The 17,072-nt window shown below is 39.3% G+C and overlaps 1 protein-coding gene across 1 annotated transcript in view; it reads left to right on the forward strand.

The window, feature by feature from the left end:
- The first annotated feature begins 2,005 nt into the window (after positions 1–2,005).
- Positions 2,006–17,072, forward strand: part of RRAS2 (RAS related 2) — a 75,798-nt gene continuing 60,731 nt past the window's right edge. The window contains exon 1 of the mRNA XM_060606072.3: positions 2,006–2,416. Coding sequence (XP_060462055.1) covers positions 2,309–2,416 — 108 coding nt within the window. The 5' untranslated portion in view covers positions 2,006–2,308. The remainder of the gene's footprint in view (positions 2,417–17,072) is intronic.

A 17,072-nucleotide genomic window follows, 5' to 3' on the forward strand; every position in this document is an offset into this window, starting at 1 on the left:
TGTACACATGTATATATGTACATATATATGTGAATATTATAAATTTTCATATGTATATGTATACATATATATACATATATATGGCAGAGAGAAATGGAGAGGGGAGAAAGATAAAGGAAGTAGGGTAAAATGCTCACAATAGTGGAATTTGGGTAAAAATGTATGGGTGTACTTTATATTTTACACATGGAAATTATTTCTAAATAAAAAGTTGAAAAAAGCACAACCAGTTTACTACTTTATTTTGCTCATGATTCTGTGGATCAGGAAGGGCTGGCCTGGGCAGCTCTTCCTTGTGGTCTCTCATGCAGCTGCAGTCAGATGCCAGTGGGGATTGCCCTCATCTGAAGGCTCAACAGAGTTGGGTGCCCAAGATATCTCCCATGGCCGGCAGTTGATGCTGGCGGTCTGCTAGGAGCTCAGCTGTATCTTTGCCTTGCATTATGCTTTGCTAGCACGGCAGCTTTGGAGTAGCCAAACTTCTTACTTTGTTTCTCCCGGAGTGAGAATCCCAAGAGAAGAGGTGGAAGCTGCATGGCCTCTGCTGACCCAGCCTTGGAAGTTATACAGCATCTCTTCTGCTGCATTCTATTGGTTCCAAGCAAGTCACTAAATACTGTCCAAGAACTTGCAGTCATGTTCCCAAACTGCCATAAATGCTTATTGCATGCCAGGCACTGTTTTATGTGCTTTATAATGTATTTGCTCATTTGATTCTTACCAAAACAAAATAAAACGCCCTGATGGTAGGTAAGTCTTACTGTCCTTAGAGAGGAAAAAACTTGGTGCACAGAGGTTCACTTCCCAACATCACACCATTAGTAGAAGAGCTAGGGTTTGAATCCAGACAGTGTGGCCCCAGAGCCCATGGCCTTATCTACTACCCTACACTATTTCTTCCCAGAGCTGTGATTCCTGTTACATTTGGTTAAACTACCATACACATCGATAATCACTTCTCATACACAATCACTGGCACGAGAACTTCCCCAGTACATTCAAAATCATGTGACAGTTCTTATCTTCTCAGCTCTGACTTTTTTACATGCAGTTTCGTTTCCCTGGATTACTTTTCTTCTAATGATTTGCCTGTTTCTATTATTGATTCTTCACGTCTTTAGGAAGCCTTCCTTGACCACCCAGCTCTGGGGTGAATGCTTCTGCCATGGGCACAGATGCTAAATAGCTATAGCCCTTATCATTATGCCTTATAATTTGCCTATTGTCCTGGCTGTCTCCCTCACTGGCCTCTTAAGTTCCCTGAGGGCAGGGACACTGTTTGGTTTAGGAAAGGATCTCTAGCACTGAGCACAGTGCCTGGTATGTAGTGTGAACTTAATTACAAACTAACCTCTCACGTATATTCCTCTGTACAATTATGACATATTTCATACACACAAATATAGCCACCAGGACAGTCTCCTGACACATACAAAACCTGCCCATTCACTCTCGTCCATGCACCCTCCATCACCGTGATTTATTCCCCATGCCCAGTCTAGTCTCTGTCACACAACCTCATCACTGCAACCCATCCCATACACAGTTACTGTGACATAGCTCTGATCCTCAATCACTGTCACACACTGGTTTTCACACAATCACGATCACCATCTGTACTCGTAAAACAGGATATTTACTCTCCTGCAAAAATTGGGTTAAGATGACAACAGCTCTATTTTTCACACACGCCTTCACATACTGTATTTTTTCATCCACATAATCCCTGACAATCCCTGACATTACACAGTTATGGTCACACACTGTCTGCTGTCTTCTTCTCACTCCCACTTGACACCTACTCAGACACACATACGCGCATACTCACTCACGCACGCACTCACTCACGCACACGCGCTCACAGTCCCGGGATCCGAGGGGCGGGTCCGCGGGGGTCTGAGCCGCCGGGGGTCAGCGCCGGAATCCCAGCCCAGGCCAGTGCGGCCCCGCCCCGCCCCGCCCCCTCATGCATATGCAGCACCTCAGCCTAGCAGCCCGGCCCCCAGACGGCCATTTGTAGCGGCGCTGGAGGCAGCGTTCGGCAGGCGCTGCGGCGACGTGAGGAGGAGCGCGCCCCCCGGCCGCTGCCGCCCCTGGCCCCTGCGGTCCTCCCGCTCCTCCGCGCCTCGGGCGGGACCCGGCCAGCCCGGGCGCCGCGCTGCCGCCCGGAGCGGCCCTCCCGGCAGCTCCCGGCGCCCGGGACCCCCGCCCGCCGCTCGCCCGCAGCCCGCCGGCCGCACACGTCCCCGGAGCCGGGCCTAGGGCGGGCGGCGGCTCGGCGTGGCCGGGCGGGCTCGGCGGCGTCCCCATGGCCGCGGCCGGCTGGCGGGACGGCTCCGGCCAGGAGAAGTACCGGCTCGTGGTGGTCGGCGGAGGCGGCGTGGGCAAGTCGGCGCTTACCATCCAGTTCATCCAGGTACCTGGAGCGGGCCTGCCGGGGGCGCCGGGGTGGCGGCGGGCGGGGGCTCGCGCTACCTGTGGCGGGGCTGCTGACGCGACCCCGCCCCGGAGGCGCCGCGCGGGCCGGGGGCGGGCGGGGGGTGAGGGCCCGGCTCTGCCCTCCTGCCCTGCGGCCGTGGCGCCGCGCTCCTGCCTGCCCGGCGCCCTGCTCGGCGTCCCGGGAGTCGGGCTTCTCAGGAATGTGTCCGGGAGGGCGGAGCTGGCAGGGTGGGAAGCGTCGATCCACCTTATCGCTCCGGCCGGGGCCGAGCCCTCCGGGGAGGCTGCGCCGCCGCGCCCGTCTTCCTGCCCCGAGGCCCGGGCTCCGGGCGTCGGGCGTAGGGCTTGCAGCCCCTCGAGCTGGGCTTCCAGCCGCCCCGGGCCGCCTCCTGCACCGTCGGTTGCGATCGCGGTGGCAAGTTGGCCGCGGCTCCGCGTGGTCTGCGGGTTTCTCTGCGCACGCTGAGCCGGAGCTGCCCGATCGAGCTGTGTGTTTCTCTTTGTGTGTATTTGTGCTTTTCTTTTAAGTAATCTCTTAGGTAATGTGTCCGGGTGGGAGGTGTGTGAGAATGCCCGAGGGAAATGGTGGCTTCGAGGAAGTTGAGAATGTTCTCCGATAGGATAGGGGTGAGACCATTTCCTAGGAATTCCTGGTGCCTTCCTGCTTCTCCCTTTGCCAAGGTGAAGTTTGGGATGGGCCATGCTCGGAGATGACCGACCGGGGCGTGCCTGCTGTATCTGTTCCAACTACCCACTCCCCCCACCCCGAGACCTCTTTGGATGCTGGAGGCGAAAGTCAGGGCTTGTGGTAAAGACAATTGCGATGGAATTCTTCATTCTTAGGATTTGCTCTGGTTAAGAAGGTTGAGCGATCTTTTTCGGGATTTTAAAAATGAGAAACCCAGATGTCTCTCCGCTTTTGTCAACCTAAAAGGTGTGGCATACGCTGCGAGAGAAGGAAGGGACCCCGTTATAACAGGTAACAAAAGATATTCTTAGTACACAAGAGTACTGCTAAGATGCTTTGGTGAAGAATTAATTTCTGGTTTCCGTTTCATTCATTTGTTATCAACTGGGATACTTGAATGGCGTATTTCATTTCACTTCACGTTTGTAGTGACATTAAAATACAGAGTACTGTTAAATGTGATTGTTACCTTTCACGTTGCCTAAATGAGCAATAATTTGCTGTTGTAATATTTCAGGGGGTTAAAAACTGCTGCTAAAACCTTTGTATCCAGGAAGAGAAGATGTTTGTGTAATGAATATTTACAGTATGCTCATTAGTGGGTTAAAAAAAAAAATTACACTTTGTAAGAGGTGAGATTGGTTTAAGTTTAGCAGGCTGCAGAATCAGGGATGTTATGTTATATCCCTAGGGCCCAGAGAGAGACTTTAACTGATGGCAGAGCAAAACAATTTATAGCTAAACCTTTCTTTGGGGACTGTTGTTGGGCTGGTGGTGGTGGTGATGAGTGAGAGGATAATTCTGGGTTCCAGTATTAGTAAAGTGTCACCTGACAGGTTTAAACCACACATACTTAGTTTTGTTTTTTTTTTGGGTGGGGAGGGATCATCTGAATGTATTTGAATCTTAAGTTACTTAATTAAGGTACTGGAACCTTTTGTTTTTGGGAAACGGTTTTAGAAATTAAGATAACAGTAATTGCTATTTTTAAAATGATTTTCTAGAATTCATTTGTTAAAGAAACACCTTCATGAATAGTACTGTACTAGATGGTATAAAAGAAGGGAAGGTGTGTATGCATGTGAAAGACATACATATATATACATAGAGAAAAAGTGAGCTTTGAGTCAACTGAAGTGTCTGTCTTATTCTGTCATATATTGGTTGTGAGAACAGTGCCAGAATATTCAGCATCTCTGAGCCTCAATTTAATTATCAGTAAAACGGGTGGGCTGACACATTGTTTATAATCCTATAAATTATGGGAATATTGTTAGCACCGTATCTGTCACGTAATATGTGCTCACTTAATGATTGCTGCTAGTGTAAGTGTCTGTGTACAGTTCTGTAACACATTTAAATGCAAAGAGAATTCAGAATTGGGTAAAAGTCAGTTTGCAAAGACTTGATAAAAGTGCTGTGTAGGCTTGGCGGTAGGGAGAGAGGACATACCTTCTGTGAGCATGGGGGAGTTATATGCTAGTTTGGAGAGAGAAGGCAGGCAAGGAGGGGAGTGGGAGAGGCAGATGAATTGGAGCCAGTGAAAGGGAGTAATATAGGTTCTGACATCGGAGGAGACTTTCTGGAGAGGTAGGAGCCAGACCACTTCCATGGAGTCTCAGCTCTGCCACTTGCTGCATGTATAATCTTAGATAAATTACTTAACCTCTTGGTATCTCAATTTTCCCCATCTGTAATCCGGAGAGATAGAAAGTACCAGATAGTGTTGTTGTGAAAATTAGACTTAACATATGTCAAGGGCTTAAAACAATGCCTAGTGCATAATAAATCTACAGATGTTATTGCTGTTATATTAATCTTATATTATGGAGCTAAAGTGACTATTTATCATCTACACTTAATAGAGCCACTATTTATTGTATGACTCTTGGGAAATTAAAATTCATTCTGCTGTGATTGTCTAGCAGTAGTAATTGGGAGAGGAGATGGCAGAAGGATAATAATCTTAACAAGCGGAAGTGAGTTCTCTTTGTGGATCAGGATGACACAAATTGGTTTTATTTATTTTTTAAGTCTTCTGAAACATCCTTTTTACAGTGTTCCGTATATATTTTTCTATGATATAATCTTGAGCAGAAAAAATATAATAAATTGGGGAATGGAGAATGTAAAAACACTTTGTATTTAGCCTTGACTTTCTGTAACCTTAGGTATACTTGTGATTTAGCATATGAAGAGCTGCAAAATAGGAGATTAAGGCAATAATTAGTGCATTTTCTCCTTAAAAATGACTTTAGCAGATCATAAAATGTCTGTATAAAGACGTAAAATATGTTTTTGTTGTTCATAGTTTTTTGAAAAATGTTTTAAATTCTGTGGTAAATGGAATACCTAAATGATGAGTAAATACCTAAATGATGAGTAGTTAGGAAGTGATCTTAGCATTGTACAAAGAAATGGAGAGAATTTTGCATATCTGAATTCTAGGTTTCCTTACTCAGGTGATGCTAGGGAATTTCTTAATCTCTCCTAATCTTTTCAAGGCTTTAGTTTTTTTTTTTCTCCATAAAACACTGAGTTTGGGTGAACAAACCTGCACCTTTGAAATTCTAGGTTCTCATTTAACCAGCTGTGTGCCTTAGTCAAGTTTCTTGGGTTCCCCAAGCCTCAGTTTCCCTATATGAAAAGGGAAATTAAGTAGTACCTTTAGGTTTTTTGGAATAATTACAATAATGCACGCAAATTGTTCAGCACAGTGCCATCTGCAGAGTATGTTAATAATTGTTACCTGGTTTTAATTGCTTCTATTACTTCTGTATCTTGTTCTTCCGAAACAAAATTTGTAATGTATTTATTTTTCCTTGACACGTAATCTGGTCTTTTAAGTCTTCAGTACCCCCTGCCTCCCACCCCAACCTCAAACTCCCCTCTTCACTTTGTGTGGTATTGAGGTGATGAATATTGATCCTGTTTTGAGTCGGGGAAACTTCTTTTTATCAGTTGCAAGTTGATTTTAGGAAAAGATGGAGTAATCGTTGGGTTTGAGGTTAATGCTTTACCTGCTAACTCTGAGAAGAGACCACACATGTTTTATAAAATTAAAGAGAGGAATTTCCCATCTTCTATTCTTTGTTTAGTATCCTGACTTTCTGTTGAGCAGTTTGTCACATTTTGAACTATGTAGAGGGTAGTTGATTCCTTACTCACTGGGTTTTAGTCTTACAACCTGTTAGCTGGACCTGACTCAGACATTGCTTTTAACCCAGAGTTTGTCTTTTGCTGGATGCTTTTTCATTGCCTTTTCCTTGGGGTGGAGAGCCTAGAAGAGATTTCAAGACACATGTATTTATGTTATAGTTAATTGATCCATGTGTGAAGGTTGTGAGTTTAGATTCCAGAATTGCTGTTCTGTTGCGATGTCTGGAAGACACTCTCTGCAATTAAAATAACTTGTGTCTGTGAGTTTGAAACTATACTGTAGACTTGTTTTTTTGTGTGCAGATTATATTTTCAGAGGAATTTACAAATGAATTCTTAGCATTGAAAAATAAGGCACCTCAGCTGATGGTGGTACATACTAGAGATTGCCTCATTTTGGTGACACCTGAAATGGATGTGCTGACGGTTCCTGCATAGAAATAGTAAGCACTCAAGGGAAAGGATGATCACTTTTAACAGAGGATAAGCAGAAGGAAATTCTAACCTAGGTTTTCTTAAAACTCATTCTTACATGTGTGTCTCCTTATTGGGATGGGGAAGTTGCAGGAGTTAGTGGAGACGCTTCTGTTGAGTGTCAAGAATCCTCTTTTCCCTTGGTCGAGTACCATTAGAAGGCAAAGTGATGGTGACAGGCAGCTGCCTACTGGGATGGGATTTTTAATTCACCTGTGTTGCTGAAGTGTGGGTCTTTACCAAGCTTTGAAATGGAAGTAGTCCTTAAGGGGCGCCTGGGTGGCCCAGTCAGTTGGGCATTGGACTCGATTTTGGCTTGTGTCATGATCCTACATTTCATGAGTTCAAGACCTGCATCAGGCTTTGCACTGACAATGTGGAGCCTGCTTGGGATACTGTCTCTCGAAAGAAAGAAAGAAAGAAAGAGAGAGAAAGAAAGAAAGAAAGAAAAGAAAAGAAAAAAGAAAAAAGAAAGAAAGCCAGTCTTTGGTTCGGTTAGGCAAATAAATTGGTAACTTTAAAAGGGGGGAAGGAGTGGGGAAAGAGACTTTCTTGAAGCAGTATTGTTTTTATTTTAAGTTTCCTTTTTAAAAAAAGTTTATTTTGAGAGAGAGAGAGAGAGAGAGAGCACGAGTAGGGGAGGAGTAGAGAGAGAATCCCAAGCAGGCCCCCCTGACATTGTGGAGCCTGACTCGGGCTCCATCCCATGAACTGTGAGATCATGATCTGAGCTGAAATCAACAGTCTGAAGCTCAACTGACTGAGCCACCCAGGCACTCCTTAAGTTTCCTTTTTCAAATTAAAACTGATCTCATAAAATTGAGATTTTGTGATGCAATGTGAACATTTCTTTCTTTCTTTCTTTCTTTCTTTCTTTCTTTCTTTCTTTCTTTCTGTTAGGAAAAATAGAAGCGTGTTTAGAGTATTAGTTCTTTTGTGCCCTTCTTACTGAAAAGTGATAATGAGTAAAAGACTTTCATTCTGCTGGTAGACAATGTTAGTTAATAGTGAATCTACTGGTAAGGCCTTGATCTTGAATTACTTTGGATAGATAGAGCTGCTGAGTCTGTGTTTGGGATTGAAACTTAAAGTAATGTCCTTGGTAGGCCTTTGATTTATTTCTACTTTGCAAAGAGAAATGTCTCTCAGGCTTTTGTGAAAAAGACAAATATTTATATATTCACGTATTTTCTGTGTGGTTCTGAAAGAAACAAAGAAATGTAAGTTGTCTAAAATTGTGCTACTGGAGACATAATTAGACTGAGTTCCTTGTCACCCTATAAATTATATTTTATTTTTAGTGTTGTATAAAAGCGCTATGATTGTTTATTGGTTACATGCATTAAATCATAGTTTAATTAGAAATATTATAGTCACAGAACTTGTTGTTTGTATACATTAGGAGTTTAATATTGCCAGCCAACTTATCTTGCCGCCTCGTATGGTGATGTTTTTTCTAGGAGAAAGAGCTTTGTATACAAGTAAGTACATGTTCAGTACTAGAAGTACGAATATAAATGTCAAAGTAATATTCAGTGTTGCTTTTTAAAAAAACTTTACCCAGATTTTCCAAATGCTAACATTTTACCATATTTGTTTTATCCTTTTCCCCATATATGCTTTTTTAAAATCATTTAAGTGTAAGTTGAAGACCGTGACCACTTATTTTTAAGTATCTCCATGTATATTTCCTAAAAATGAGCATTTGCTTATATAAACAAGATATATAACCAAAATCAGAAATTAACATTGATGTATTAGTAATCTAACATGTAGAGCTTTTTCAGATTTTGCCAATTGTCCCAATAATGCCCTTTATAGCAAAAGAATATCTCAGATTAAGCATTGCATTCAGTTTCCATATCTTCTTTAATTTGGAACTGTTTTTTAGTCTTTGTATTTTAGGACATTGATATTTTTGAAGCGTGTATCTTATTTGTAGAGTTCCTTGATTAGGGTTTGTTTTTTTCTTTTTTTTTTTTTTTTTCCCCAGCAACACATTTTTCTACAATTGAAAATGTCCATATAATCCAATTATTTCCTTTTAAGTAACATTTAACATAGCTAGCTAGGGTTTGTTTCTTCATTGTTAAATTCAGGTTCTGCATTTGCAGGGGAGGAACAACACAGAAATAATGAATTCTTCTTAGTGCATTATATCAGGAAACGTAAAATAGATGTAGATTTGATTCTATCTGTGCTTAACCAGATCTAGAAATTTACCCTTAAAATACACACACATGAGGTCACAGCATTGTTTGTAATTGAAGAAATTGGAAACACTTACAGAATAGGAGAGGGATTGAATAAAATATGGTACATGTGGAGCATTATGTAGCTGTAAAAAAAAAAAAAAAGATTTCTATGAACTGATGTGAAGGGCCTTCCAGGATAAATTGTTCAGTGAAAAAAACAGTGCAAAATACCTATTGCATAATGTGCAGTATACTGCATTTTGTGTAAGAAAGAAGGGGAAATAAGAAAATACATATGTTTTTGGTTATTGGGACAAAAACACAGAATGGATAAATCAGAGATTAATGAGATTATTGGTTAGCCAGAGAGGGTGGGTAGGAATGAGGGGGAAGGGGTAGAAAGAATGGGGTTGGTAACCTTTCTGAGGATACTTTCTGACTTTTGGAACCATGTTTAATGTTTCACATACTTAGTCCATAAACAGCAAACACGAGTACAATCAAGTGGTGAAGAAAAAACCACCCTCAGGTGGAGTACAAACAAATAAATGAACTAGGGTCGCCTGGGTGGCTTGGTGGGTTAAGAAGCTAACTCTTGATTTCAGCTTAGGTCATGACCTCATGGTTCATCAGTTCAAGCCCCACATCCAGCTCTGTGCTCACAGCATGGAGCCTGCTTGGGATTCTCTCTCCCCCTCTCTTTGCACCTCCCTCGCTTGCTCTCTCTCTCTTTCAAAATAATAAACTTAAAAAAAAATAAAGGAAATAAATGAACCGAACCTTATTTCAAATGAGTAAGATAACTACACTGAAGGGGGGAAAGAAAAAAACTAACTTTTGAACTGGGTGTTTGGACTATGTCCTCAGGATAAAGACAAAAAGAACTTGAAGCAAACATTGAACTCTAGTTAGTAGGCTGTGTGTGTGTGTGTGTGTGAGAGAGAGAGAGAGAGAGAGGGACATGGCTTTTCAATTCTGAAACAATTTTTTTTTTCAACGTTTTTTATTTATTTTTGGGACAGAGAGAGACAGAGCATGAACGGGGGAGGGGCAGAGAGAGAGGGAGACACAGAATCGGAAACAGGCTCCAGGCTCCGAGCCATCAGCCCAGAGCCTGACGTGGGGCTCGAACTCACGGAACGCGAGATCGTGACCTGGCTGAAGTCGGACGCTTAACCGACTGCGCCACCCAGGCGCCCCAACAATTTTCTATACTAGGATTAAGCAAATAAGTAAATATGTTGTGGAAAATGGGAGCCAACTTTCTCATTGTTGGTGAAGGGAGTTTTAAATGTGGAAAGGGGGAAGGCTAGCCTCAACTCAGATGCTTGCCTGGAATTGAAGATGTTGTCACAGATTCATGGTTTAAAAATTATAGATGCAGAAAAAGATGCATGTGGATACACATGCACATATCTGTGCCTTTTTTTTTTTTTTTCAGCTCTGTATGCTGAGAGTACATAGAAATCGCGACTTCTTATTAGCAGTGAGAATACCTAGAGCCAGATCTTGGTTTCTAAATACCCTTCTTTACTAGAAGGAAACTTGGAGAAGTGACTAATCCCAGGCCTAGAGCAGAGAATAGAAGATGAGCTAGGAACATCTTGTAGTGCCAGAAAGTAAGATAGTGCTCAAAAGACAAAACAATGGTGACATGTCAAAGAGACACAGCCAACCCAAAGAACTCCCATTGGCTAACTCTGGGACAATATAGTCCATCGAATAATGATACTAATTGATTATTGTCCATAAAGTAAGAATCTGTGAATCCATAGGGATAAATGAAGGAGGAAGGAAAGTTCTTACGGTAGAATTCTAATAAACTTAGGGGAGGTGGTGGAATTAGAAAATCACTATTTGGCAGTATAACAGTTGATTCAAGTCAGAATCATAAATAGATGTTAAAACTGGTGGGTTTGAGAGTAGCTGGATATTAACATAGTCTCAAAGTATCTGCCCATAAGGTATTAATTATTGAGGGAAAATAATAACCACAGTGAGGAAACCTGGCTGACGTCACCTTGGCCAAGTGATCAAAACTAAGACCTCTGATGTTGCTTTATTTAGGTAATGATAATAAGCAGAGTTTGTTCTATTCAGTTATGTTAACAAAATCTGGTCTTCATAATCAGTCTAGCTCGGCATGGAGTGAAATTAAGCCTAAAGAAACCAAGTTGAGGCAAAAGGGGATTGACTTGTTCTGTTTAAGGAGAAAATTTCTGTCTAATTTTGTAGGCAGGTATCTTGAGGGAAAGGTTGAAAAATTTCTATTAGGTCAGTACAGATTTTGGTCATGATCTTTAGCATAACGACCTCCCTTTGTATTAATCTTGTATTTTGCTATATATTTTCTATCTTTTTTTACTCAGATTTACCTTAAAATTATTCATAAACATTTTTAATTAGAAAATTAGAATAATACTGTTTTATTCCCAGTTATGGGAAGTGAGGAAGTTAGAAGTTTTGTTTGCTGTTTCCACCCATATCTTTCATAAATTTAGTGTCCTTATTTAAAGCAACCAAGTGTGTGTTGCAGTGTTTTTAAAAGATTGTTTTTTGTCTTTTACATTCTGTTTTGCTATTATAATAGTAAATAGTAATGGTATTAATCTTTTTCCTATGAAGGGTCATTGCTTTTATTTGCCATTTGTGTCATTCTCACTGGTGTCAGTGCTTACAGGTAGTCTTTATCAACAGCTAGTCTTTATTTTGAAATGTGATTTGGAGAATACTTTCAAGTATTTTTACTGTAAAGATAGCCAAGGTTATATTTACTTTTGCATGGTAAGTGATGATTTGGCTGGACATAAAATTGTTGGGCCCCCCAGCATTTTTGTACTATGACAGTGGGGGTATATCTTTGTTTTCTGATTCTTGACCTTTATTTGGCTGGTGGGCCTCCCATTTCTGTCCTGCAGGATTCTGCTTGCATGCTTGTAGCCTTTGCTTATCACTGGAAATGGAAACATTTATCAGGATATGGGTAGAACTTTTTCTCTGTTCACTAGGTTTCCCTGGGAAATGATGAAACCCTCTCATCTCAGGTCTGGGAAAGTTTTCTTCATTTTTGAATTCATTTTCTCAATCATCTCATGAAATACTTATTATTTATGCATCGATTCTCTGCAATCATTATACCATACTGTGTTAAGTTAATCAGCAAAAAAGAAGATAGTCTTTATTCTAGGAAAATTTGCCAAATTGCCTTCTGTATCATTGATGTAGTTTTCTGGATGTGAAATCTAATGATATTAACCAGTGGTAATGTTCTTTTTTTTTTTTTTTTTTTTTTTTCTTAAGGCCACAAAACTGCTATTTTCTAAAGTTTGGTGCTATTTAAGGAAATAACTCCTTCCAGGGGGAGACGTTTTTCCCTGTGTAGTAGAGTATGTTTTTAAAAATGTATCATCCCATGAAGAGTTGCTTTTAGCCATTCCTGGTGTTGGAGGTAAAGAACTGGCCATCCTTCAGAATTACTGTGGGGCCCTTGGATTCTCAATCTTTTTGATGCTGAAGGGCAGGTTGATACCAGGGGGCTTTAATTTTTGGAGTATCAGCAGGATTTCAACAAATGTGAAATTCTGTTAATTCAGTCATATTTGGGGTTTTGGCTCCAAAATTCTCATTTTGGAGAATTAGAGGTGGTTAAAAGGGATAGTTTTCAGGTTTATTTACCCTTCAAGATTAAGCTTTCTGCACTGAGGCACATGGAAGAAGCTGGGGAGACAGTGAGTGTGAGATGCTGTAAGATGAAGATCAAGGCAAAGGTTTTTCTTGCTGTAGGTATAGAAATTGGAATGGCTTAGAAGCAAAAGAAGTCCTTTCTTTAGCATGTGTGTGTATGTATGTGATCCGAAGTGTGCTTATTTGATATTGTATAGATGTCTTTTCATGATTTCATAAACTTTTTTGTTCTTTTTCCTTTTTTTTTTTTTTTAAATGAGATTGCCATCTACTTTTTACAGTAGTACTTTAGGTAATTTACATGGCATTTTAAAGAAATTGTAGTGAGAGGTTTTCTAGGATGTTTGTAGTGCCCTTAATGACTTGTGGAAAGGCACTGTAAGACTGATTTTGCATTGCTTCCTTTGATATGAAATCTTGTACTTTGTATTCTTAGATAAATTTCATTTGTTTGGATGTCTCCTTAATTTTTAAGATGCACATTTGGGGAAGGGTTGAGTGGATCCTTCTGTGGATTTCTAGCTTTGTTAGGCTGTGGTCAAAGAATGTGACCTATAAATTCTCTGTGTTTTGGAACATTAAGAATTTTTAGTGGCCAAATACTATTAATATTTGTAAATATTTTAAGAACACAAGAGAAGAATGAGTATTCATTTGTAGCTTCTAAGGTGCAAAGTTTTGTTCAAATCTATTATAATGGAATTTGCTGATTATATTCAGATCTTTTATAGCTTCTGTTTTTTGTTACCTATTTAATCTGTGAAACTCTGAAATACATTCATTAAATATCCCATGAAGACTGTGTTTTAAGTTTCCTTGAGTGTCTTATTTTGCTTTATTTTGATGTTATAATTTTATATATAAAATGTTATGCTTGAATCTTTGTATTAAAATTCAGTAGTATTAGTCTCGTGTGGAGTTTAACCTTGATTTTCATCCTGTGATATTACATTGCCGTTCTGCTTTCTGTTTGTATGCATTTACTTCATTGATATTTTACATTTCTTTTTTTGTTATTTTGTGGTAAGCTTTTGTGAACAGTATTTAATGTGATCTTTAAAAGTCAAATCTGAGGGTCTTTGTCTTTTGGTAGGGAATTCAGCCCATTCACATTTATTGTGTAATTTGATTATGTATTTGTGAAGTAATCTAGATAAATACATTTTTATCCTTTTTATTTTTATATTTTCTTTGTTTTTAATTTTTATTTATGCAGGCTTAATTGAGTTTATTGCTTTATTTACCATGCATTGAGAGTATAAATGTAGAAATTATTTTAAAAGTAGAGTTTGTTTCTGTGACACTTATTCCTTGTGGTTGCTTTTGTCATAGTCATATGTAGTCTGTGACATTAACCACAACAGCTGCCATGTTTTTGTTTTTTTAAAAAGATTTCCTAGACCTGAAAAAATTCATGCTGCTTATCTGAGAAAAGACAGTTTGAGGTAGTGCAAAGAATCCTTTTTGTGAGTCAAGACATTTATGTAGATCTTGGTTTAGCCTATATATGACTGTGGCTTTGGACAAGATAACCATTCTGTGTTTGATTCACTTTGGCACTGTTATTTTAAGCCCTGTAAACACGAGAATGTTTACAAGTAAAACAAGTATTTCAGTAAAGGATTTTATAGATTTGGAATATTTTGCCCGAATGTCTGCCCCTTAGTTGTATTTGTTTGTACATTTTATACTTTAGATTTTGAGAGTCATAGACCAAGGATACTTCTGTTACATAGAAGTAATCATGTAGCAAAATATGTTAATATTTATTAATTGTTAGTATTAGGTCTTGAACAGGAAATAGTAAATCGTTGGGAAAAGAAAGTGGTCTTAAGAAAGATGAGTTGTGTCTATTCTGGTTCCATAGCTGCTAGTTACTAAAGAAGACAAAGAACCGAACTGTTTTTCACTTTGGATTTCAGAGTTTCTTTGTAATTAAAAGATTACCTATACGTAGTAACGTAGTAACGTGTACATTTGAATGAATCTTGTGTTAGAAGTTTTAGTAGTTGATCCATAGCATTCAGTTTTTTTTTGAAAATAGTCTTTAGAGAAGATAGTCCTATTGTAATTTCTTTCTGGAAATTCTGACTCAGGAAATGTAAAACAGCCTGAGAGTAAGGTCTTAAAAGATTTATTACTTTTGTCTTGTTTCCTGGTGGGTTTTCTTTTAATGCCTTGTTTTTGGTTAAATGATGACATGTGGTTGAGATTACAACAGTCAGCAATTTGTTAGCTGAGAGGAAAAGAATAGTAAGCACATAGTTGAGTCAAACTGCAAAGGAAGTTTTGTGATAGGTATAACATTTAAGTTTTAGAAATCTTGTGGAAAAGTTGCGTGACTATGAAATTTGTAATTTTTGTCCCTTTTGTCTTTGAAATTAAGGTATGTCAGTAAGGTGGGGAAATTCGCCTTAAGCGTGTGTATGCATGTGTGCAAGCATACACAGATGTGGATCTTGTTCGAACTGAGAGTGAATTTAAGTTTAGAGAAGGGTTCATGGGTTTTGGGAATAAAAAAATGCAGATAAAGTATAAAACAGTGGACTTGGTCTGTGATAATTTAACTTGCAGATGTTTAAATGAATGGTTACAATAGCTTGAGTACTACCCGAATTATTTTCACATATTGGCATGGAATTTCCATGCCAAACCTTGGTTTGAATTAGCTACTTCTCAATTATCAAGTTACTTAATGTTAACAGCTTTGTATCACTGCAGTGTTATATGGTCAGACACTTTACATTTAGCTGAGCATTAAGAATGGAGTAGGAATTGGTGAGATTATGTATCAGCAATTCAGACTTCATCAAATGTTGGGTTTTGGGATTATTTTCTTACCATTAGAAAGTCTGATAGGTGATCATAATTTTAGCAGGTGTTAAAATAGTATGGAAAGTTTTGGTATAATGTTAGATTGTGATTCTTGGGTTTTAATTTTATGTTTAAAGACAGACTGATTTTGTTTATTGTTTCTCCTTTCTTAATTGCAAATTACGTATTTACTTAGATTTCTTTGTAGCAGACAGTTTCAGGAAGGAGCCATTGGCAGAGCTGATTAGTCAAATGAAGTTGTCTGACATGGGTTACTTTAGTTTGTGGTTTTAGATGAACAGTACATGGTGCACAGCTGTTGCTCCAACAGCTTTGTTCCAGCTGTCTTACTGGCCTGTCACAAAATACCCCACATTCCTTTTTTTTTTTTTTAAGTGGAACCCCGTGTAATATTCTATACTCTATTGCCTAAAATGGGTCCTACTAATTACTTTAATGACTTTTCTTCACTTTTATTCCTCTCCATAGCTACTTATTTAGAATGGCACTAAAATGGATTATGAGTGATCTATAAGCCTTGTCATATTTATAATTTTTTGTTGTTAATTAAAGTTGCAGTTGTGAAATGTTTGTACAGGTTAAGTAGTTAACATTGAAAAGGGCACCCAACGTAATGTCCCCAAATAAATAGTTGGTATTTGGATATGAAACTGGCATCTTCTAATTTCCCATTTGAACCTTGAGTTTGTATTAATAAGTTTCAACAGAATTATAAGATGGAAAGCCATAATATGGTTTATAAAGCTTGTGTAGTACTTTTATAGGTAGACTTTACTTTGTGTTTTTGGTACAGTGGTTGGACTTCATTTTACTATCTTATGTTGTAACTGAATTACAATACTAATGATTTCAAGTTTTTTTCTTAAAGATCTTATTTTTTTTTAATGTTTGTTTATTTTTGACACACACAGAGACAGAGCATGAGTGGGGGAGGGGCAGAGAGAGAGGGAGACACAGAATCAGAAGCAGGCTCCAGGCTCTGAGCTGTCAGCACAGAGCCTGATGTGGGGCTCAAACTCGCGGACTGTGAGATCATAACCTGTGCAGAAGTAGGACGCTTAACCAATTGAGCCACCCAGGCGCCCCAAAGATCTTATTTTTTAAGTAATCTCTACACCCAAAGTGGGGCTTGAACTCACAATTGTAAGATCAAGGGTTGTATGCTCCACTGACTGAGCCAACCAGGCACCTGTTTGTTTTGCTATTTAATAAGGAACAAGGACCTATGAAGAATATTTTGAATCAATGATGACTAATATATGTTGAACATATTCTGTGTATTAGACGTCATGCTAAAAACTTTATCGATATTGCCTCATTTAATCTTTATGATTTATTATGTCTTTTTTTACAGCTATAGAGACTGAGGCTCAGTGGTTAAATGCTCAGGATCCCACAATAATGGCTCAGATGGGACTTGAACCTTTATTTTCTGATTACAAAGCACCTTACAGGTGCTAAGGGCTACACTATACTACCTTGCCCCCCAAAACCACTTTTTATTTAATGAGTTACCTGAATAATGAAGTTTTTGTCTCAGTTGTGTTTCTTTTCTTCTTTTTTTCTTCTTTTAAAGTTAAGTTCATGAAACATTTTCC

This window comes from Panthera onca, chromosome D1, assembly GCF_046562875.1.
Source record: "Panthera onca isolate mPanOnc1 chromosome D1, mPanOnc1 haplotype 2, whole genome shotgun sequence".
In the NCBI taxonomy this organism is placed as follows: Eukaryota; Metazoa; Chordata; class Mammalia; order Carnivora; family Felidae; genus Panthera; species Panthera onca.